The sequence below is a fragment of the Vulpes lagopus genome, chromosome 4 (genome assembly GCF_018345385.1).
Source record: "Vulpes lagopus strain Blue_001 chromosome 4, ASM1834538v1, whole genome shotgun sequence".
Taxonomy (NCBI): domain Eukaryota; kingdom Metazoa; phylum Chordata; class Mammalia; order Carnivora; family Canidae; genus Vulpes; species Vulpes lagopus.
Genome location: NC_054827.1, coordinates 16487113 through 16510121, shown reverse-complemented (window position 1 = coordinate 16510121; position 23009 = coordinate 16487113). Strand labels below are relative to the sequence as shown.

The 23009-nt window shown below is 45.6% G+C and overlaps 1 protein-coding gene across 1 annotated transcript; it reads left to right on the top strand.

Annotated features, from left to right (window-relative positions):
• Positions 1-2036: 2036 nt before the first annotated feature.
• Positions 2037-18477, top strand: TRIML2 (tripartite motif family like 2). Its single transcript, XM_041751031.1, has 7 exons — positions 2037-2225; positions 6609-6704; positions 9313-9504; positions 10573-10713; positions 12726-12748; positions 12923-13023; positions 17888-18477. Exons 1-7 carry the CDS (start codon positions 2037-2039, stop codon positions 18475-18477), a joined length of 1332 nt encoding a protein of 443 aa, XP_041606965.1.
• Positions 18478-23009: the final 4532 nt, after the last annotated feature.

Here is a 23009-nt window from a genome sequence, read left to right as displayed (position 1 = left end):
ATCATTGACAAGTAAGACGCTCAGTTGGTTTCCTTGAAATGACAAGGTCACTCTGTTAGTGTTATCTTCCAAATTGCTACATTCCTGAATAACCACATTTGTCTCATTTGTTCTTTCAACAAAAAATGTGCTATGAAAAAAACATGGCTAGTATGGCATATAATTCAGTTAATAGAAAGTGTTTTTTTCTCTGGATAACCACTGTAATCCCGTATGCATCCTAAGTGCTTTATGCATAATTTTCCATTTTGTCACCCAGAATAGTAACTAAAATCCTGTACTCCAAAGTTGAATTGTCTTGCTTCATCAAGAAATTAAGAATACCCCTAAGTAAAAAAAAAAATTGGCAAGTGTGTAGAAATTGAAAAATACAATACATGACAACAGTTGGTATTACTTCCTTGATTACTGGTAAGATGCCAACAGTTTTATCTACTATCAGTGTAAATGTCAGTAAAAAAAAAAAAAAAGTGAATCAGGTCTTGGGAACTACATTTTGAAAACTGCTGCTTTAGTATCCTAACAAATAACAAAGTCATCCTATATATATAATTAATTAGCTTCAGAATCATAAAATGTTGCATATCCTAAAAATAAGGTGTGAAAGGGCAGCAGGTGTAGTCGGAGGCCAGGTTTCAGGGGCAGTGAGAGCATGAGGGGGGTCAGAAGCTAGTGAATCGGCAAAGGCAAGTCTGGGGGTTCTGAGGCCTGCCAGGCTGATGTGCTTCAGGAGACTGAGGAGCTGGTCAAAGAGATGGAAAGGGAACAAATGTAAATAGGAACGAGGAGATAAATATATGCAATAGTACTTCGTGCTGTGGTGTGAGTGACCGCTGCGACAACAGCTGGAGATGGATTGGAAAGAACGAGGGCAAGGCCAATTCATTGGAGGAACAGTTTCCCCAATTTCCCTTTTAAGATAATTACAGTGTTTCTAGAGAAGAGAGAAGTTTTTGCTCAAGGGTTATCGGGATTGTCGGGAAATGGGGATGCAGGAGATTAAGGATGCCTGGTTCTGTTTCTCTAATTTGGAAAAGAAAAAAAAAAAAAGGAAGAGAAAAAGAAAAGGCAGTTTCCCTTTAGTATTTTTGGAAGTTTTTTTTTTTTTTTAATATTTTATTTATTTATTCATGAGAGACACAGAGAGAGAGAGAGGCAGAGACACAGGCAGAGGGAGAAGCAGGCTCCATGCAGGGAGCCCGACCTGGGACTCGATCCGCGGACTCCAGGATCACGCCCCGGGCTGAAGGCAGGCTCTAGACCTCTGAGCCACCTGGGCTGCCCTTTGGAAAGTTTTTATTTGGGGGTTTGCCTTTATATATTTTTAACCGATTATCTTTTTTTTTTTTTTTTCCTCCCCGATTACCTTTATTCACTGGCCTACTCTCCGTCACACGTCAACACGTGCCCTGGGCTGTGCGCACCACACTCACGAGACGCCCCCCCCTGAGGCGCAGGCACACTTACAGGAGCTGGAAAATGGGCGCCTCCTTAGACTTGGCCCCCGGGTGCCGCTCCCCCTTAAGGAGGCACTGGAAAGCGGCCCCGGCATATAATGGTCGGTGCAAGCCCCCAGAGAGGGCGTGCGTCCTTAAATGCTTAAGGCCCGGCTTTGCCTCCCTTGAGGTCCCGGATGTGCCTCCCAAGCTTAAGAATGTGGCATCCCTTTAAGGGAGTTCCTTTTCTTCTTTCTTTTTGTCTTTTCCTGTCTTTTTCCTTTTTTCAACACCTTATAGGAAAACGGTGTGCTGTGTGCTCACTCGTGACCATATTCTCCGCCATTGGCTCTAAATTCTCAGGAAACTTGAGAGCCCCTCCAGTCTGCGGCTGAGCACCTGGTGGCTGCGGACCTGCCAGACAGGGGTGGGGGTCGGGGGTCAAGGGTCGGGGGTGGGGGGGCAGAAAGCGCCCACCTGCTCTGGTGCTTGGCTGCTGTGGACGCGCAGCGAGGTAGGCCTGTGCGACTGCCCCCAAGTCCGCGGCCCTCGTTTCTGGTCCCAGTGCACGTGGGCGTTCGCGGCCTGAAGGCCCGGGCCATGTCCCGAAGGCTCAGCGCCCAGCGAGGGCAGAACATCCCAGAGGATGCCTGCTGTGAGGAGCACCGGGAGCCGCCGCGGCTGTTCTGTGAGGATGACCAAGCCCTGCTCTGCGGCCGGTGCTTCCGCCCCGAGGAGCACGAGAATCACGTGGTGAACGGAGTGCGGGAGGCTGCAGACCGTTACAGGGTGAGCTTCCGGCGGCCCCGCGGTGAGCCTCCTGCGGCCCGGAGAGCCCGGCCCCGACGGGGTGAGCCTCCTGCAGGCCCCGGAGCGCCCGGATGTCACAGGGTGAGCCTCCTGCAGGCCCGGAGCGCCCGGATGTCACAGGGTGAGCCTCCTGCAGGCCCGGAGCGCCCGGATGTCACAGGGTGAGCCTCCTGCGGCCCGGAGCGCCCGGATGTCACAGGGTGAGCCTCCTGCAGGCCCGGAGCGCCCGGATGTCACAGGGTGAGCCTCCTGCAGGCCCCGGAGCGCCCGGATGTCACAGGGTGAGCCTCCTGCAGGCCGGGGAGCGCCCGGATGTCACAGGGTGAGCCTCCTGCGGCCTGGAGCGCCCGGATGTCACAGGGTGAGCCTCCTGCAGGCCCCGGAGCGCCCGGATGTCACAGGGTGAGCCTCCTGCAGGCCCGGAGCGCCCGGATGTCACAGGGTGAGCCTCCTGCGGCCTGGAGCGCCCGGATGTCACAGGGTGAGCCTCCTGCAGGCCCCGGAGCGCCCGGATGTCACAGGGTGAGCCTCCTGCAGGCCGGGGAGCGCCCGGATGTCACAGGGTGAGCCTCCTGCGGCCTGGAGCGCCCGGATGTCACAGGGTGAGCCTCCTGCAGGCCCCGGAGCGCCCGGATGTCACAGGGTGAGCCTCCTGCAGGCCCCGGAGCGCCCGGATGTCACAGGGTGAGCCTCCTGCGGCCAGAGAGCCCGGCCCCGACAGGGTGAGCCTCCTGCAGGCCCGGGAGCACCCGGATGTCACAGAGTGAGCCTCCTGCAGGCCCGGGAGCGCCCGGATGTCACAGAGTGAGCCTCCTGCAGGCTCGGAGCACCCGGCCCCGACAGGGTGAGCCTCCTGCAGTCCCCGGTGCGCCTGGGCGATACGGGATGAGCCTCCTGCGGCCCCGGAGCGCCCGGCTGTCACAGGGTGAGCGTCTTGCGTGTCCCCGAGCGCCCGGCCGTCACAGGGTGATTCTCCTGCGGGCCCCAGGGTGAGCCTCCTGAGGCCGGGGAGCAGCCTTATGTTACAGGGTGAGCCTCCTGCAGGCCCCAGGGTGAGCCTCCTGCAGGCCGGGGAGCACCCTTATGTCACAGGGTGAGCCTCCTGCGGCCGCAGCACCCGGCTGTCACAGGGTGAGCTTCCTGCAGGCCCCGGAGCGCCGGAAGTCACAGGGTGAGCGTGTTGCGTGTCCCTGAGCATCTGTCCATCAGAGGGTGATCTTCCTGTGGGCCCCAGAGCGCCCGGCTGTCACAGGTGATCCTCCTGCAGGCCTGGGAGCGCCCGGCCTTCACCGGGTGAGCCTCTTGCGGGCCCCAGGTTGAGCCTCCTACGGCCAGAGCGCATGGCCGTCACAGGGTGAGCCTCCTGCAGGCCCGGGAGCTCCCGAATGTCACAGGGTGAGCCTCCTGTGGGCCCTGGAGCGCCCGGTCGTCACATGGTCAGCCTCCTGCGGGCCTGAGAGCACTCGGTCGTCGTAGGGTGAGCCTCTTGCAGGCCCTAGAGCTCCCAGCTGTCACAAGGTGAGCTTCTTCTGAATCCCAGAGCTCCAGGCCGTCACAGGGTGAACCTCCTGCAGGCTCAAGAGTGCCTGGCCGTCACAGTGTGGGCATCTTGCGGACCTCAGAGCGCCCGCCCGTGACAGGGTGAGCCACTTCTGGACTTCAGAGCTCCCAGCCGCCACAGGGCAGCCTCCTGCGGGCCCCTCGGAGCTCCCAGCCGCCACAGGGTGAGCCTCCTGGGGCCCCGGAGCTCCCAGCCGTACAGGGGTGTGATCCTGCGGCCGGAGCTCCCAGCCGTCACAGGGCAGCCTCCTGCGGGCCCCGGAGCTCCCAGCCGTCACAGGGCAGCGTCCTGCGGGCCGGAGCTCCCAGCCGTCACAGGGCAGCCTCCTGCGGGCCCGGAGCCTCCCAGTCACAGGGCAGCCTCCTGCGGGCTCCGGAGCTCCCAGCCGCCACAGGGTGAGCCTCCTGCGGGCCCCGGAGCTCCCAGCCGTCACAGGGTGAGCCTCCTGCGGGCCCCGGAGCTCCCAGCCGTCACAGGGCAGCCTCCTGCGGGCTCCGGAGCTCCCAGCCGTCACAGGGCAGCCTCCTGCGGGCCCCGGAGCTCCCAGCCGCCACAGGGTGAGCCTCCTGCGGGCTCCAGAGCTCCCAGCCGTCACAGGGCAGCCTCCTGCGGGCCCCGGAGCTCCCAGCCGTCACAGGGGCAGCCTCCTGCGGGCCCCGGAGCTCCCAGCCGTCACAGGGTGAGCCTCCTGCGGGCTCCGGAGCTCCCAGCCGTCACAGGGTGAGCCTCCTGCGGGCCCCGGAGCTCCCAGCCGTCACAGGGCAGCCTCCTGCGGGCTCCGGAGCTCCCAGCCGTCACAGGGCAGCCTCCTGCGGGCTCCGGAGCTCCCAGCCGTCACAGGGCAGCCTCCTGCGGGCTCCGGAGCTCCCAGCCGTCACAGGGGCAGCCTCCTGCGGGCTCCGGAGCTCCCAGCCGTCACAGGGTGAGCCTCCTGCGGGCCCCGGAGCTCCCAGCCGTCACAGGGCAGCCTCCTGCGGGCTCCGGAGCTCCCAGCCGTCACAGGGTGAGCCTCCTGCGGGTCCCGGAGCTCCCAGCCGCCACAGGGTGAGCCTCCTGCGGGCCCCGGAGCTCCCAGCCGTCACAGGGCAGCCTCCTGCGGGCCCCGGAGCTCCCAGCCGTCACAGGGTGAGCCTCCTGCGGGCCCCGGAGCTCCCAGCCGTCACAGGGCAGCCTCCTGCGGGCCCCGGAGCTCCCAGCCGTCACAGGGTGAGCCTCCTGCGGGCCCCGGAGCTCCCAGCCGCCACAGGGTGAGCCTCCTGCGGGCCCCGGAGCTCCCAGCCGTCACAGGGCAGCCTCCTGCGGGCTCCGGAGCTCCCAGCCGTCACAGGGTGAGCCTCCTGCGGGTCCCGGAGCTCCCAGCCGTCACAGGGTGAGCCTCCTGCGGGCTCCCGGAGCTCCCAGCCGTCACAGGGCAGCCTCCTGCGGGCTCCGGAGCTCCCAGCCGTCACAGGGTGAGCCTCCTGCGGGCCCCGGAGCTCCCAGCCGTCACAGGGTGAGCCTCCTGCGGGCCCCGGAGCTCCCAGCCGTCACAGGGCAGCCTCCTGCGGGCCCCGGAGCTCCCAGCCGTCACAGGGTGAGCCTCCTGCGGGCCCCGGAGCTCCCAGCCGCCACAGGGCAGCCTCCTGCGGGCCCCGGAGCTCCCAGCCGTCACAGGGCAGCCTCCTGCGGGCCCCGGAGCTCCCAGCCGCCACAGGGTGAGCCTCCTGCGGGCCCCGGAGCTCCCAGCCGCCACAGGGTGAGCCTCCTGCGGGCCCCGGAGCTCCCAGCCGTCACAGGGCAGCCTCCTGCGGGCCCCGGAGCTCCCTGCCGTCACAGGGTGAGCCTCCTGCGGGCCCCGGAGCTCCCAGCCGCCACAGGGTGAGCCTCCTGCGGGCTCCGGAGCTCCCTGCCGTCACAGGGTGAGCCTCCTGCGGGCCCCGGAGCTCCCAGCCGCCACAGGGTGAGCCTCCTGCGGGCCCCGGAGCTCCCAGCCGTCACAGGGCAGCCTCCTGCGGGCCCCGGAGCTCCCAGCCGTCACAGGGCAGCCTCCTGCGGGCTCCGGAGCTCCCAGCCGTCACAGGGCAGCCTCCTGCGGGCTCCGGAGCTCCCTGCCGTCACAGGGTGAGCGTCTTGCGGGCCCCAGAGTGCCCGGCGGTCACAGGGTGAGTGTCCTGTGGGGCCTGGAGCGCTCGGACCCTGGCTGCCTCCTTTTATTTGCTGATCTGGAGGACAGAGCTTGTCTTTCCCATTCCCATTCCCATTCCTCCCGACAGTGTCCTATCAGAGAATGTTAAATGAATACCATATTTAGACAAACTACAGAGCAAAGCCAACCTCGGGCTATTGGCCTTTAAAAATCTAAAGTTTGGGGGTCCCTGGGTGGCTCAGCAGTTCAGTGCCTGCCTTTTGCCCAGGAGATCCTGGAGATCGGCCATGGATCCCACATCCGGCTCCCTGCGGGGAGCCTGCTTCTCCCTCTTCCTGTTTATCTGCCTCTCTCTCTCTGTGTCTACCATGAATAAATAGAATTTTTTTTAAAGATTTTTTATATAAGAGTTCTTGCTGCCCCTGGGCGGCTCAGTCGGTAAAGCATCTGATTTCATCTCAGGCATGCTCTCAGGCTCCTGGGATCAAGACCTAGGTAGGCCTCCCTGCTCAGTGAGGAATCTGCTTGTCCCTCTGCCTCTTCCTTCTCCTCTGTCTCATGTGTCAGGCGCACTCTCTCTCAAATAAGTAAAATCTGAAAAAAACAAAAACAATAAAAAACTAACTGTTCTAAAGCAATTACTTTACCTGGAATTCTGTGATCTATTTCTCTGCAGAAATTATTCCAGGGGATATTGAACACATTGAAGGAGAAACTTGAAGTAGCGAAAAGCATATTGGCTGACGAACAGGAAAGAATGGTGATGATTCAGGTCAGTGCTTATTTCTAGTCTGAGCAGGGAATTACCTATAACGTTGGGCAGCAAATAACATAAAGTCAGAAGATAAATAACAAAGTAGGGAAAAAAATACTTGAAATCCATAGGTACAAACAGTGTTCCTTTCTTTACGAATAAAGAGTTGTTGAAAGTCAATAAGGAAAGACTAGACACTCGATAGAAAAATGATCGGAGAAAGGAGATTTCACAGAAGAGAAAATGCTACTGTCTTTTGAACTATAAAAAGATCCTGAACTTTGCTTATGGTAAGAGAAATACTGATTAACTCTTAAATGTGTGAGATGTCATTTGCAACCCTTGATTGACAGGTAAAAAAGATTGATAACAACATTTATACCAGTGCCACAGGGGAATGAGCATTCTGAGTACCATTGGTGACCACATAAACCCTGAAACCATTTAAAAGGCAGTTTGAGAATTACTATCCAAAACGAGGGCTAGTCATCTGTTATGCCCACATTTCACTTCTGATTTTACACCTTTTCTTCCTATTTAGCTCTATTCTGTGCCGGTATCCCAGCTTCTGGGTCTTCATCTTTTCCATTTTTAAAGAAAGTAAATGGCCACATGAGAATGGTAGAGGAGGAGAATTGACTGGCTTTCCAAGAATTTTTCAACTGATCCTCATTTTTTCAGCCTGAAGCGCCATATATTCAACAGATTTTGGGGTCCCACCATTTGCCAGGAACTATACTAGGTGCAGGGGATTTAGCAACAGGAGAGGGAAAAAAAATTCTGCCCTTGTGCAACTGAAGGTGAATAAAACAAGGAAAATTAATGTTATGGTAAATATTATATATTCTTCAAAAAAAACACAAAAACATAATGGGATGTGCTTTGAAATGAAGTGACCTTGTTCAGAAAGTGGCATTTGAGAAAACTCAAGCTGGTCAGGAATTCAGTTATGCAGCTTTGGGAAGGATCTGGTGTGTACTCAGTTGGGGTTGGAAAGGGTATAGAAGCTGGTAGATGAGGTCAGGAGATAAAGGGGACAATTCATATAGGGCAACTTGAACAGGTTTTTTTGTTTTTGTTTTTGTTTCTAGATTTTATTTATTTATTTATTTGAGGTGAGAGAGCATGAGCTGGGAGGAGGGAGGAGAGGTAGAAGCAGACTCCTTGCCCAGGACCCCGGGACCATGATCTGAGCTGAAGGCAGATGCTTAACCAGCTGAGCCATCCAGGTGCCCCAGGGCAGCTGACTTTATTTATTTATTAAACATTTTTTTCATGACACAGAAATAGAGACATAGGCAGAGGGAAAAGCAGGCTGTCTTTGGGGAGCCCATGTAGCCCCCAAAGGCAGATGCCCAACTACTGAGCCATCCAGGCGTCCCAGGGTAGACTTAAGTGAAATAGAGAAGAAACCTGGGGAAAGTTCTGAACAGGGATAGCTTGGTTGAATTTCCATTTTCACAGAAGCACTCTGGTAGCTGAAGTTAGGACTAGACTATTGAAGAATGAGAACAGAAGTGAGGACACCTGCCAGGGGACTGTTGGAGTAACCAGGGGCAAGGGCACGGTGAAGGTGGGGGTAAGTGGGCAGCCTGGGTGGCTCAGAGGTTTAGCTCCGCCTTCAGCCCAGGGCCTGATCTTGGAGACCCAGGATTGAGTTCCATGTCAGGCTCTGTGCATAGAGCCTGCTTCTCCCTCTGCCTGTGTCTCTGCCTCTCTCTCTCTCTGTCTTTCATGAATAAATAAATAAAATATTAAAAAAGAAAAAGAAGGTGGGGTAGTGGTAGAGGTGGTGTGCAGTGGTCAGGTTCTTGATAAATCTCAATTCCATGGAGTCTCGTGAGATGAAGTATCATTATGCAGGCTACTCCCAACAAACATCTCTAGCTCAGACTACGAAGTGATAAGCTTTCAGTCCATCTTCCTACTCAGCATCTCTCTATCAGTTGTCTTTCACTTGTCTAAATGACTACTCAGAATCTGCATATCCAAGAGCTGCTAATACACTCCCCGCCTGTGGGACCCATCCCTTATTTATTTCCTTTTCTCTGTTTTGGCTACTTCGTTCTTCCAGTTGCTTTGTCTAAAAACCTTGGAGTCACCCTTTCATTCCTGTTTTCTCACACTCTCCATCCAAAGTATCAGCAAAAGCCATTTGCCCCATCTTCTAATTTTCCTTGTCTCCTCCTCTTTGTCACTGTGATCGTAGATTTCTGTGTTTTGTTTTTTTTTTTTAAGATTTTATTTATTTATTCATGAGAGACACAGAGAGAGGCAGGCAGAGGGAGAAGCAGGCTCCATGCAACGTGGGACTCGATCCCGGGTCTCCAGGATCACGCCCTGGGCTGAAGGCGGCGCTAAACCGCTGAGTCACCCAGGCTGCCTGATTTCTCAGTTTTTAAGTCAATTAACATTTCCCCATCTTCATTCATCCTTCTAAGATTATGTTGATGGGTTAGTCGATCTTGACTTGAAACTTTTTTTGTCCTTTGTATTTATTCCTCTTATTTCTTCCCCTGTACCCTATATTTCCTTGTGTTTATATTGGAAATGGAGATGGAAAGTGACCATAAATATTTATCTGTGGGGTTTAACTTGAAGTCTATCATATCTGTGTTTGATGAAGGGAGAAGAGCAGGATTTTAAAGAGATGATTGAATCTGAATATAGGATAAGGTTCCGGTTGATGGTTGAAGAGGAGATGAATGTCCAGAGCCAGCAAGGGTGCATATTCAACCCCAGCATGAGGGAAGACAATCAGAATCAGCTGATGGAGTTTGCCACGGAGTTGAAGGAGAAGTCCCAGGAAACACTACGGGTGAGATAGGGAAAACTGCCTGCTCACAGTGTTTGGGAAATGAGAGAAAGAAGAACTGAGCATTATGCTGATTCTAGAATGAGACATCCATTGACAACCACACATGCATTGAAAGAATGTATATATTCTCCCAGCCGTTCTATATCTGATCATTGATCTTGTAAGAATAAGGAAATGCTGTAAAATTATTACAGTATAAAGCCCTGGTTTCGAGGTAGTCTTTGAAGCCAGACTGATGAGGTTCCTATCTGGCTTCTGCTATTTTACGAGTATCTATCTGGCTACTTTAACTTGTACACGCGTTTAACCTGTGACTTCATTTCCTTAGCTATAAAATGGGGATAACACCCTTAGTTTATAATACTGTTGTGAGGATTGAGTGTGATAATCTACATGAAGCTCTTTAAACAGTGTTTGTATATATTATGTAGTCAATACTATTAGGCATTATTATTAACATTACGATAGCAAGAGATTAAATGCAACCTATATCCATCAGTAAAGGACTCTCAAATCGTATTATGTATTTACAGTGGAATGCTTTTCAGCATTTAGAAAAGATAACAAAGCTTTATGTGTACAGATAAGAAATTGTCTCCGAGAGCATATTTATTAAGAAAAAAACAAGCTGTGATACCAGGAATAGGGTATAATGTGCATCATTTGTGTTCTTAAAAAACAGCTTTTGTGCTTATATGGAACATCTTTGTATGGATAAAAAACATCAGTGGCTTGATTATTTCTTACTAAGTTATTAAATTATTAGATTCAAATCTTAAGGATATAGGAAACTTTCTTAACAAAATGGCACAGGAAAATAATGTGATCTGTTTTAGTGTCGTTTTCTGAATAAGTGGACTGCATGACACTCCTTCCATGTCAACATAAATATATTGTGTCAAAGAACCAAGTTTCAGTTGAGGTGTCTTAACACGGTGGGTATTGGGCCTTATCTAATCATACGTATTTCTGGAGTGGCAGACAGCAAAGTGGGTTTAGGAGGTGGTTGAATTAGTGAATAAAAGAAATTACCACTTGTTAAATACTAATAAGGAGATGCTTTTGCAGAGACTGAATGATTTGGGGAAAGAGAACATGAATAAACTGAAGGAGAGTGAAGTCAGGCTTTCTGAACAGATCTGCAGCCTCCAAAGAATCACTGCAGAGCTAGAAAAGAAGTGTGGGGAATACACCCTAGCATTGCTCCAGGTAAGATTCCAGAAATCTTCACTACAGGATTTGAGAAATAAGAAGTGGACAGTATCCATTAGGGAAGTTCTAGAATAGTCAAGGGTTTTCAAACATACATGGAGGCTGTATAGTTATTTTCCAGGCATCAAAAGCATTATAAATTGTCTAAAATTTTAGTGTAGTGGAGAGCTAATTTAATATGAATTCTTGCCTTGAGGCTATCAATAATGAGTTTGAATTAAGATGTCCCTTGATAGGGTAAAAAATTGGTTAGTCGAATTATGTGTGATACATCAGTACAGTAGAATATTTGCAACCAGGAAAAAAGAATGAAGCAACTCCATAGTGTGGTAAAGGTTATTTTCAGGATCTTTAGTTAAAGTAAAGCATGCAGAACTGCTTTTTGTTTGGTTTTGGTGAATATGTGTCTATGTATAGACATATGCTCGTTAATATTCACAGACTGCCTTTGGCAAAATAAACATGAAGATTAGAACACAAACATTGAACGGTAACCTTGGAAAAACAAGGGTGAGATTTATTTGTATAGTATTGCATATTTTAAGCCTTATAACATGCATTACCTTCCAACAAGTAAATTATTATCTTTTTAAGACTCTATCCATCTCCCCCTGCCGCTGTGCTCATGTTTATAAAGTGAGGGCTCTTATTTTAGAAGCACTTACACATAAATCATTAGGTTCTCTACTAGGGCCAGACATACTACCAGACAGGTAAGGTAGGTGTGATTCAGTTATGCTCAGCTTCTGACCTAGCGCCATCCACCATCCCCAGTTTATTAGCAGACTTCTTCACCTCCTCAACTCTTGTTACCCACAGCATAAAAAGCAAGTAAAGGGGCAGAGTTTGATTGATGACCATTCTGGGGAAGATGGCTGAGGTGAGGTATGGACAATATGTCCCTTGGGAAATGCAAATTAAAACCACAGTGAGATAGATCCTCTCAACTGTTAAAATGGCTATCAGCAATAAGAGACGGTGGGTGCTGCTGAAGATGTGTTGTGAAGGGAGCACTTGATACCAAGTACCAAGGGATTCCTACTTGGTAAGAATATAGATTGGTCCGACCCCTACGGAAAGTGATACAGAGATACCTCAAAAAATTAAAAATAGATTTACCATATGATCCAGCAATTCCGCTTCTGGGCATATGCTCAAAGGAAACAAAAACAGGATTTCAGAGAGATGCACTCCCAATTTTGAAAATAACCCAAATGCCCATTAACAGAATGAATGGAAAAATGTAGTATATATACACAGTGGAATATTTTTCAGCTATGAGAAAGGAAAATATCCTCCCATTTGTGACAACATGGGTAGACCTTGAGCAACTATGCTTTAAGCAAGATAAGTCAGAAAGACAGCTGTTACTTATATGTGGAGTGTAAAAAAGTTGAACCTGTTTAAAAAAAACGGAAGTCAAGTGGTACTTAATGGGGTAGGGGTGGAGGGGCATTGGTAACATAATGGTGTTTCTGGGTAAAAACTTACAATGAATAGTAGTAAACCATAGAGATGTAATGCATGGTGTAAGGGATATATCAAATGATATAGTATTATGATTGTATGATATGATAGATATTGCCATGTCAGCAATCATTATAATATACAAGTGTATCAGAATAACATACTATACACCTTAAACTTAATAGCACATGTCAAATTTATACAATAAAAGAAGGAAAAAAAGACATCCAGATTAAATATAAAAGTTGCCAACATATCATCGGATTCATCAGGTGTCAGATTCCATATTAAATAACTATGTAGTCCATGACTATAATAAAATGAAAAAAAAACCAGACATTTCCTTTGGGAATACAACAATGATTTCAACCATTTTTCTGACTTCTATTCAGTGTTAAAATCTGATATCTGAGAATTAGCACCACAAAGCTGGGGAAATTACATACAAATCAAGTTTCATTATTAGAAGATAGTTTTCAGGAGCACAGCTCAGAAGAGGTGTGCCTTGAATAGTGTAACCTTATCTCTTTTTCATCCTGTAGAATGCGAGATACTCTGTGGAAAGGTAAGTTTTCCTTTTGGAAACATTGGGATGGGATTTAGGGTTTGATAATGTGAGCATACGGGAATACAGATGTTGGCCTAAGTGAGGATCAGGAGGTCATGTAATGACATCCATCCTCTGAATGTGGGGGCACAGGGTCTGCACAGGTAACTGAGATTGTCCTTTCTTTAATAGGAGCGAGTCACTACTGCTTCAGTGTCTGGAGCCTGCCCAAATCACAGACCTGAGTTTATGCCAAGTGACAGGAATGAGTGGAATGCTCAAAGTTCTCCAAAGTAAGTTGACACACATTCATGATTACAAGGCATTTGATTTTGTATTTGAGAACCAAGTGAACATCCTACCATAAATAGAAATAGATTCCAAAGAACTTAAGGATTTAAAAAGACTGGAGAGTTTAATATACTATACACATTGGATAACTATCAAGAAAATAATTGTACGATCTTTTGTTGAAAGGCTTCCTTTGCATATCCTTTCCCACTTTCCCAAGCCTGAAATGTGATCCCAAGCAGAGTCTAATAGGGGAAAAAAAAATTCTAGGGAAAAAATGTTGGCGCCTGGGTGGCTCAGTCAGTCAAGCATCCAACTCTTGATTTTTGACTCAGGTCATGATCTCAGGATGCTAGGATGAGTCTGTGTTGAGCTCTGTGCTCAGCAGGGAGTTGGCTTGAGGATTCTCTCTCTCACTCTTCCTCTGCACACCGCCTCCCCCACATGATCGTGCTCTGTCTCTCTGTCTCTCTCTCTCTGTCTCAAATAAGTAAATAAATCTTTTAAAAAATGGCAGCATGTATAATGAAAGGCTTCCTACCCCATAGTTCTGCCTTTTCTGGAATGTCCTGTCACTGGATCCATACAGTGTGTGGCCTTTTGTGTCTGGCTTTTTCCACGTAGCCTAAAGCATTTGAGGCACATCCAGGTTTGTTGTGTGTATCAGTAGTTTATTCCTTTTGTTGCTGTGTGGTACTCCATTGTATGAATATACCACAGTTTATTCTTTTGCAATTCCAAGGCCACTTGAGTGTTTCCAAATTTATGCTGTAAATAAATTTGCAGTCTTATGGACATGACTTCATTTCTTTTGGTTGCATATATAGGAAAGAGATTATAAAATTTGTTTTCCAAACCGGCTGTGTCATTTTGCATTCGCACTGGTAATGCGTCAGATTCAGTTACTCTGCAACCCTGATGGTTAGTGATGTTAAACATCTTTTCACGTGTCCGTTGGCCATCTGTATGTCTGATTTGGAGAATGTCTGTTCTTGTCTTTGGCCCATTTTTTAATTGGATTTTTTAGGTTTTGGGTGTTGAGTTGTATCAGTTTATGTATTTTGGATCCTAACCGTTTATCATATTTGTCATTTGTAAATATCTTCTCCCATTCAGTAGGTTGTCTTTTATTTTGTTGATTGTTTCTTTCACCGTGCAGAAACATTTTATTCTTGATAATAGTCCCAATAGTTTATTTTTGCTTTTCTTTCCTTCGCCTCAGGAGACCTATCTAGAAAATATTGCTATGGGCAATGTCAGAGAAATTGCTGCCTCTGTTCCCTACTAGGATTTTTATGGTTTCTTCTCTCACATTTAGGTCTTTGATCTGTTTTGAGTTTTTTTTTTTTTTTTATATAGTGTAAGAAGGTGGTCCAGTTTCATTCTTTTGCATGTAGCTGTTGAATTTTCCCAAAACAGTTTGTTGAAGAGTCTGTCTTTATCCCATTGCATATTCTTTTCTGCTTTGTGGAAGATTAACTGGCCATATAATTCTGGGTTTATTTCTGGGTTTTCTATTCTGTTCCATTGATCTATGTGTCTGTTTTTGTGCCAGTACCATACTGTTTTGATTACTATAGCTTTGTAATATAACTTGAAGCCTGGAATTGTGATACCTCCAGTTCTGTTTTTCTTTTTCAAGATTGCTTTAGCCATTTGGGGTCTTTTGTGGTTCCATACAAATTTTAGGTTTGATTGTTCTAGTTCTTTGAAAAATGCAATTGGTATTTTAAAAGAGGTTGCTTGGAGTAGTATATATATTTTAACAACATTTGTTCATCCAATTCATGAGCATGGCATATTTTTCCATTTCCTTGTGTCATCTTCAATTTCTTTGAACTGTGATTCCTATTTTCATTTACCTAATATTGTCTTTTGAAGATGTTTGCATTTTTTATATCCTAACAAATCCTTTACTACCCAAACAAAGATTTTTCTTCTAGAAGTTTTGGTTTTTACATTTAGGTCTGTTACACTTTGGGAATTATATATGACTCAAAATCTGGTGCATCTCCCCACCCCTGCCTTTTTTGTACATGTGTATATCCAGTTGTTCCAGCATAATTTGGCAAAAACACTGTTCTTCATTGAATTTACTTGTTAACACTTTTGTTGAAAATCAGTTGGCATGTACAAGTCAGGTCTACATTGACTCTAATAGGTCCATTGATCATTGTGTTTATCCTGTTGCTAGTACCACACTGGCTTGAATTTTACTCATAGGAAGTCGTAAAATTGGCATGAGAGTTCTCCAAATTTGTTCTTTTAAAAATAATTTTGGTGAGGGACACCTGAGTGGCTCAGCAGTTGAGCACCTACCTTTGGCCCAGGGTGTGATCCTGGAGTCCCGGGATCGAGTCCCACATCCGGCCCCTGCATGGAGTCTGCTTATCTCTTTGCCTGTGTCTCTGCCTCTCTCTCTTGTGTCTCTCATGAATAAGTAAATAAAATCTTAAAAAAATAATAATTTTGGCTAAAATAAGCTTATTGGCTCCTATAAGAAAATTGGAGACTTCAACTGGCATTGCATTACATGTATAGATTAATTTGGGATAAAATGAGTGGCTTTTTTATAGATGCTTTGGGATTTTCTACAAAGATACTCAGGTAATCTATTAATACAGGCAGTTTTATTTCTTTCCAATATGTAAGCCTTTTCTACATATTTCTCACCTTGTACTGGTTGTAGGACTTCTAATGTTGAATAGAAGCAGTGAGAAACATTTGTCTCATTCTTGATCTTAGAGTACAAGAAAGCATTAAGTCTTTCACCTTGAACTTTGATGTTGGCTATAGGTTTTTTATAGTTGCCTTCCATCAAGTTAAGGAAGTTCTTCTATTCCTGGTTTGTTAAAACTTTTTATCATGAACAGATGTTGAATATTAGATGATATTTCTGTATCTACCAAAATATTCATAATTTTTTCTTATGTATTAATATGGTAAAATATCTTTTCTTATGTTGGCCCAGCCTTGCATTCCCAGAATAAACTCTTAGTAATGATGTTTTATCCATTTTACATATTACTGGGTTCAGTGTGCTAATACTGTAAGAATTTTTGCATTTATGTTTTTAAAGATTTTTTTAATATGTATTTATTAATAGAGGCACAGAAACAGAGAGGCAGAGACACAGGCAGAGGGAGAAGCAGGCATCACGCAGGGAGCCTGACGTGGGACTTGATCCCAGGTCTCCAGGATCAGGCCCTGGGCTGAAGGCGGCAGTAAACCACTGAGCCACTGGGGCATTTATGTTAATGAGGCATTGATATGTAGCTTTCTTTTAATCATCCACAGACACTTTAATTTTATTTTCATTTCTAGATAATCTGTTCTTTGTCAAATCCATTTGGTCTTGCTTTTTTAGCTTCTTATATCCTATAGACATTTTTTTAAATTGACTTTTTATTGGTGTTCAATTTGCAACATATTTTTTAAGCTTTCTTTTTCCTTAAAACATGTATGCAAAAATTATTTTAGCTCTGTGCCTAGTAATTCCAATATCTAAAGTTATTCAGATTTATTTCTGCTAGTGTCACTCAATAGTGCCTTCTCACTCTGGGTGGGGGTTTGATTTTTTAACAGCAAGCTTCACTTTTTTCCTTTGATATTCTTTTTAGAAATTGAGTCCAAGAATGAATCTATGCATTATTCCAGAGAAAATTTGCATTTGTTTCTGCCGATCTTCTGGAAATACTAAAAGCCTGGGACAACTCAAATTTAAATTTCAGGGCTTATGGCTTTTAAGACCACCCTAATAATGATAAGAATTGGGCTTGAAGTCCAGAAATTGAAGTTCATTTGGCAACAAAACTTGCCGCTGGATTAGATATTAAAGTGGGAAATAAGAGACTACTCTGGGCTTTATGGTTTAGCAACTGAAGAAATTAAGCATGCTATTAACTGATGTAGAAACCAGAAAGGGGTAGTTTGGAAGTTCCATTTTGGACATAGTATGTGTGAAATGCCTGTGTTATTTCTAACTGGTATTTGGTAGCATCTTTTTGAAGTAAGCCTTAAATATATAGAAGGTATTGAAAACTGAGGCGAGGCGAAGTCACCTAGGGAGAAAGGAGTACAAGTAAAAAGGAAGAGCCAGTCTTAAGCCCTGAGAAATCACAATATTTAATGGTTGAGGAGAAAGAGAGAAGAGAAGGAACAGTTTGAGATATGAAGGCAACTGTCACTTTCATTCAAGTGTAAGAAATCACTTTGAGCTTACTTGTTCTCAGCTTGATTTTTTTTTTTTTTCTGGAGGATTCCCACAGGTTTTTCCAGACTCTACTAATATGTTCTTTTGATTTACCCAATATCAAGAGCCTGCTGGCAACAATTTCTAGGCATCTGTATCATACTCTGGTGATATTTAAGGTGAGAGCATTTCAGTCCCAGGGAAAAGCCAGGAATCCCAGGGAATCAAGGCCAGTCACAGGGAAAAGCCTGCTCTGTTAGGAGATTTTAATAAATCTTTAGGGGAACAAAGCCTGGAGTTCAGGCTTGGAGATCTTTATGGGGAGTAGAGCTGGCTCCCGGCTGGTACATGATGAGGACTGGATACTGTTTTTACAGCCTGCCAAAGTTCCTATCTGGTCTGACAGGTACTTATAAACCTTTGTGTAGTTAGTTACTCTTCCTCCTCAGATTGCATCTCCTTCCATTCTCTTATCCACCTTTTCTTCTGTGATGTCCAGTTCTTGAAAGAAAGCTCCGAAGTTCCCTTTCCTGAACTAGTAGATAGCCTCTTCCTTTTCTGTGCCTGTGACTTGTACCCATTCGTTGGCATGCCTCTTCATGTTAGAAATCCTCAGTCTTTGGTGGTGGCATGGATGACTTATTGAATGCAACTGAGTTTCTCTCTCCCTGCAGGAGCTGTCACTTTGGATCCTAATACAGCTCATCCCTGTCTGGTCTTATCTGAGGATCGGAGAAGTATATGTCTCAGGAATGTTCAGCAGGATGTGCCTGACGGCCCCGGGAGGTTCATCTTCGAGGCCACCGTGTTGGGGGTGGAGAGCTTCACTTCAGGGAGGCACTACTGGGAGGTAGATGTGGAAAAGGCAACCAGGTGGCTGTTGGGGATATCTGAAGACTCTGGCAGTGGACACAGTGACCTACCCACTGCTGCCAGAGATAAAGTCTTACTCATAGGTTCTATGATGGGAACTAATTACACGTTCTGGGTCTTTCCCCCTCTAAAGAGGGTCTCCTTGAGGGGAGAGCAGATGCACAAAGTTGGAATCTTCCTAGACTGCAAGTATGGGCAGTTATCCTTCTATGATGTAACAGATAGATCTCTCATTTATAATTTCTCTTCTCTTACCTTCCGGGGAGCTGTCAGACCCATATTTTCTCTTTGTATCCCAACTGGAGGCACAAATTCTGACTCACTCAGTATTTGCTGTCCTCATGTTGCATCTTGTGATGTTACTGTTAGCCCACAGGCTTTCTCAGCATGAAATCTAAGACTACTAGGGGCCAGGAAGTGAAGAGCTTGACTTTGTAAAAGGATCTATATAAAGTAATCCAATAAAAGTTTCTAACACTTGATTGAGTTGGAATACAGTTCATTACCCCAGAGCTTTTACATTCAAGAGGCTTTCAACACCTATTTAGTGAAAGAGGTTACATTGAAACTGAGTCATGAATGATAATAATGGAAAGACCCTACACTAATTTGAACAATAAATGCATATGCAGCATAAAATTGGGAGCTTACAAAAGTAATATAGTCTGGAAGTTCTAGCACTAAGTTAAGGACTCCTGCAATTTCTGAAAACATGATTAAATATAATCAAGACTCGGTTTGAGGATATCCTCTCAGTGACATATGAAATGAAGACATCTTATGACTGATCCTAATACTGATGGTGTCAAGACATCCTAATATCATTCCAGAGAACTTCATTTCCCTGGGTAGTCTATCTGGGTGGGGAGGAGGTGTCACAGAAAATACGAATATTTTAAAATTATTTTTTTCAACATATTCTACTCCTGTCTTACAAGGAAAATTAGATTTCTTAAAAGAAGCCTGATAATTCAATGCTTTGATATAAGCAGTATGTGTATTGTACTTTCTCTCATCTTTCTCTGTTTGATGATCCACTGAAAAGTTTTTTCCTGCCGCCTTGCTTGGGTGGTTCTACAATGCTGAGAAGATGACAATGTTTAAAGAGGGACTTTTATGTAAAAGATTTATCCTACTTTATTTCCCTTAATATTTTTAACAACCTCTAAGTATATATTAATCTTATTCCTCATGTAGAAGTAGACACAAAGGTGATTTAATGTTCCTAAAGTCACTCAGCTATTAGTGTTCAGTAAGTAACCAGGATAAGGAATTAAGTCTGGATCATGGAATCAGAAAGCCAGCTGTCTCAGGTCCTGTTTCTTACACAGTAGGTTCCTTTGTGTGATAAGGTAGGTCGGTGGTCTCATTCAAGTTTCCTAAAAAATGCAAGCTGGTTTCTACAGGAAGTGGTGGAAACATTTATATTTGTTTCTATAGATATATATATTTTTTATATTTATTAGAGTATGAAGGCACCTGGGTGGCTCTGTTGGTTAAACATCTGCCTTAGGCTCAGGTCCTGATCCCAGGATCCTGGGATGGATCCCCATATTGGGCTCCCTGCTCAGGGACCCTGCTTCTCCCTCCTCTGCAGCTCCCCCTGATTGTGCTCTTTCTTTCTTTCTCAAGTAAATAAATAAAATCTTAAAAACAAACAAACAAAAAACAAGTCGGGGAGGAGCAGAGGAACATGGATGAGCAGACTATGCTGAGTGTAGGGCCAGGAGTGGGACTCCATCCCACAACCTGAGCTGAAATCAAAAGTCTAAAATAAGAATCGGAGGCTCAACCATCTGAGCCACCCAGGTACCCCTGGAACTGATTTTTAATTGACTATTTAGAATTTTCAAAATTTGCTTTTACTGCATCATATGGATAATTTGTGTGTGGGTAAAGATGTAAGTTTAGAAAAAAATATTTGCACATCTTCACAGCAAATCACAAGAAGACTTGGGGAAAAATAGCCCTGATCTGAGAAGTAGGGGGTTAGGTTAGGTGAGTGAGTTGAAAGTAAAACAATTATTGGAAACACTGAGATTAAGGACTTGGAGTAGTTGCTCTCAAGCCTCTTTACAATTTCCTGAGTGAAATGATGCATCATGTAGGCAAATGTGAGAATTAATGTCTCTGATTCTAAGTCTCTACTGTCATCTTGCTTCAAATTTCTCCTGCTTCTGCAACTTAACTATTAAGAACTATTTCAAAAACTTAGAAACCAGGAGAATACAGTATGTCCTTTCAGTGCTGCTCTGGGACATCAACAAGCACAAAAACATTATTTAAATTCTCTAGAAAAATGTATCTGCATTTGACTTTGGTACTTACCATTAGACGAGAACCCAGATACCGAAGTTTAGGACTTCATTTATTTATTTTAGTAATCTCTCCACTCAAGATGGGCCTTGAACTCACTACCCCAAGATCAAGAATCATGCTCCTGGGGCAGCCTGGGTGGCTCAGTGTTTTAGTGCTACCTTCAGCCCAGGGCCTGATCCTGGAGACCCAGGATCGAGTCCCACGTCAGGCTCCCTGCATGGAGCCTGCTTCTCTGTCTGCCTGTCTCTCTCTCTCTCTCTCTCTCTCTCTCTGTGTGTGTGTGTGTGTGTGTGTGTGTCTCATGAATAAATAAAATCTTAAAAAAAAAAAAAAAAAAGCTCCTCTGAACCAGCCAGGTACCCCTGAACTTACATGTTATATGAGGATTTGTCTGGTAGGAAAACGACCCCCTGGTTTTATTGCCCTGTAGAATACTAACCAGTTTTGTATCTAACCTAAACAATCTTAGTTTAATATCCTTTTCGTAGTTTTGATGATCTGTAAATTGCTTCTCATTCCTCTTGGAACCAACTTTTTCTGATTCCCTAACAAATTGCTGAGTTGAACAAAATTTTGACCTGTTTCTGTGTATATTTGTATGAGAATCATGTGATTAAGCCTTTGAAAGAACAGCTTTGACACAGCCTACTGACCCTCTGAACAGAGATGCCCCAAGCACCCTTGCAGCCACAAGGACTTTGCACGTGCAAAACTCTATACTTTAGTCACACTGCTCCATCCCCATTTTTTGCAAACTCTGGCTCATTCTTCACATCTTAGTATAAGTGTTACTCTTAAAGGAGCCTTCCTTAGCATCCTTAACAAGAATGAATCCTGGGGCATCCCTTGTACCAGGTTCTTGTTATGGAAAGCCCAGTTGCAATTTTTATATTTGGGCAATTCTTCGATTGCCTTCCCCACGAGACTGTAAACTCCTTGAGAGTAAGAACTATGTCCGTTTCTGTTCATCCTTCTAATATTCTGGTGGTAAATACTCCTGAGCATGTAAATTCTCAAATATATACTGAAAGAGAGGAGGAATAAAGCACTGAGTAGTATGGTAGCTTGTGGGCCTGTTGGGTGATGCCAGAATGTCAGAGTCCCAGAGTGGAGAGATGTACCTGTGTCAAAACTAAAAAATGAGTAAAGAATATTCATATGAAGTGACTTAGTTGGCTGGGGCAGCCATAATAAGTACCACAAAATGGGTAGCGTGAACAGAGGTGAATTACCTCCTAGTTCTGGAGGCTAGCCATCTAAAAATCATGGTGTTTGTAGAGTTAGGTCCTTCTGAAGACAGTTGCATGTCACTTTCCTAGCTTCTGGTGGTTTGCTGACAGTCTTTGGCGTTTCTTGGCTTATTGATAACACCCCCTTCTCTGTCTTTATCTTCACTTGGCATTCTCCCTATGGCTCTGTCTCTTCACATGACTTTTTTTTTTTTAATGAGGGAATGAACCATTTATATTGGATTAGGGCCCACCCTACAGTATGTCTTCATTTTAACTTAATGACCCTATTTATAAACAAGGTCACACTCAGGTACAGGGAGTTAGGACATCTTGTGCATATGTCAGGGGAAGTAGAGACAATGACAGTTCAACCCATAGTAAATTGGTTTGTCTAGAAATTATTTTTAATGTGCAGTAGCAGGTTTGCAAATTGGGTTTATCCTAAAATCACCTGAGGAGCTCTTAAAAATCTGAATATTTAAGCCACCCCTCTTGACACACGCCAATTACCTTCAAGTTTTGGGTTGGAACCCAGGCATCATTTTTCCAAAGCTACCTTGGTGGTTACAATATGCAGACAAGATTAAGAAGAAAATTAGTAGAGACAAGAAACAAAAATGGTTTGGTCAGTGGCAAAGCCTTTTGTGTGGCTTGCAATTGCATGTCTTAAAACTTAAAGACATGGTGATAATACTGGGGAGGTGGACTATTTGGTTTTCAGATGAGAGGAAGTTTTACATGGTCTCTAGTGATGAGCAAGTGTGCTTAGTTCACATGACTGGGACTACCAATCAGACTGCTGTTTAAGGAAAATTGTTGGTAACGTATAATTAGAAATTGCTTTAGGAGACCATATGTCTTGGAACTCTGGGCTAAGTAAGGGAAGGATATTGGATCCTCAGAGCCTCCAGCGGTTGGGAACACCTGGGATTATCCAACCACGCTGGGGAGCTACTGCTACCCTTAAAACACTTTACATATGGCAAGGGTTTTTTTTTGCTTGGGGTACTTTTAAGTTAAAAACCCAGTTTCATTCTCTGGTGATAACTTGGAAATAGTGCTCTACAAATGTGTAGCAAAGTCCAGCTGTGAGGCTCTTTATAGCTGAACTACTGATACCTTTCTGGGTTAAGAATAAGGGAAGGCTCACAGCTGCTGCCAATCTAGACCTACTCCTACCTTCAGTTGAGAGTCAGGGCAGGCTGCTTGAAATCATCTGGGAATAAAAGAAGGGAAGGTAAGTGACCTCACTGCAGTTAATTTTCTTGATCTTGTATAAAGCAAGGAAAAGATAAAGAGAAGATAAAGAATTCATGGAGAAGTCATTTGAGGTTGTGATTTCTTGGCTTTTCTGATTAGAGTGTGATAAACA

Coding starts and splice junctions, on each gene's coding strand:
- TRIML2 (XM_041751031.1), top strand. CDS start 2,037: ATGTCCCGAAGGCTCAGCGCCCAGCGAGGGCAGAACATCCCAGAGGAT. Junction 10,714..12,725: donor ACACCCTAGCATTGCTCCAG/GTAAGATTCCAG, acceptor TTCATCCTGTAG/AATGCGAGATACTCTGTGGA. Junction 12,749..12,922: donor GCGAGATACTCTGTGGAAAG/GTAAGTTTTCCT, acceptor TTTCTTTAATAG/GAGCGAGTCACTACTGCTTC.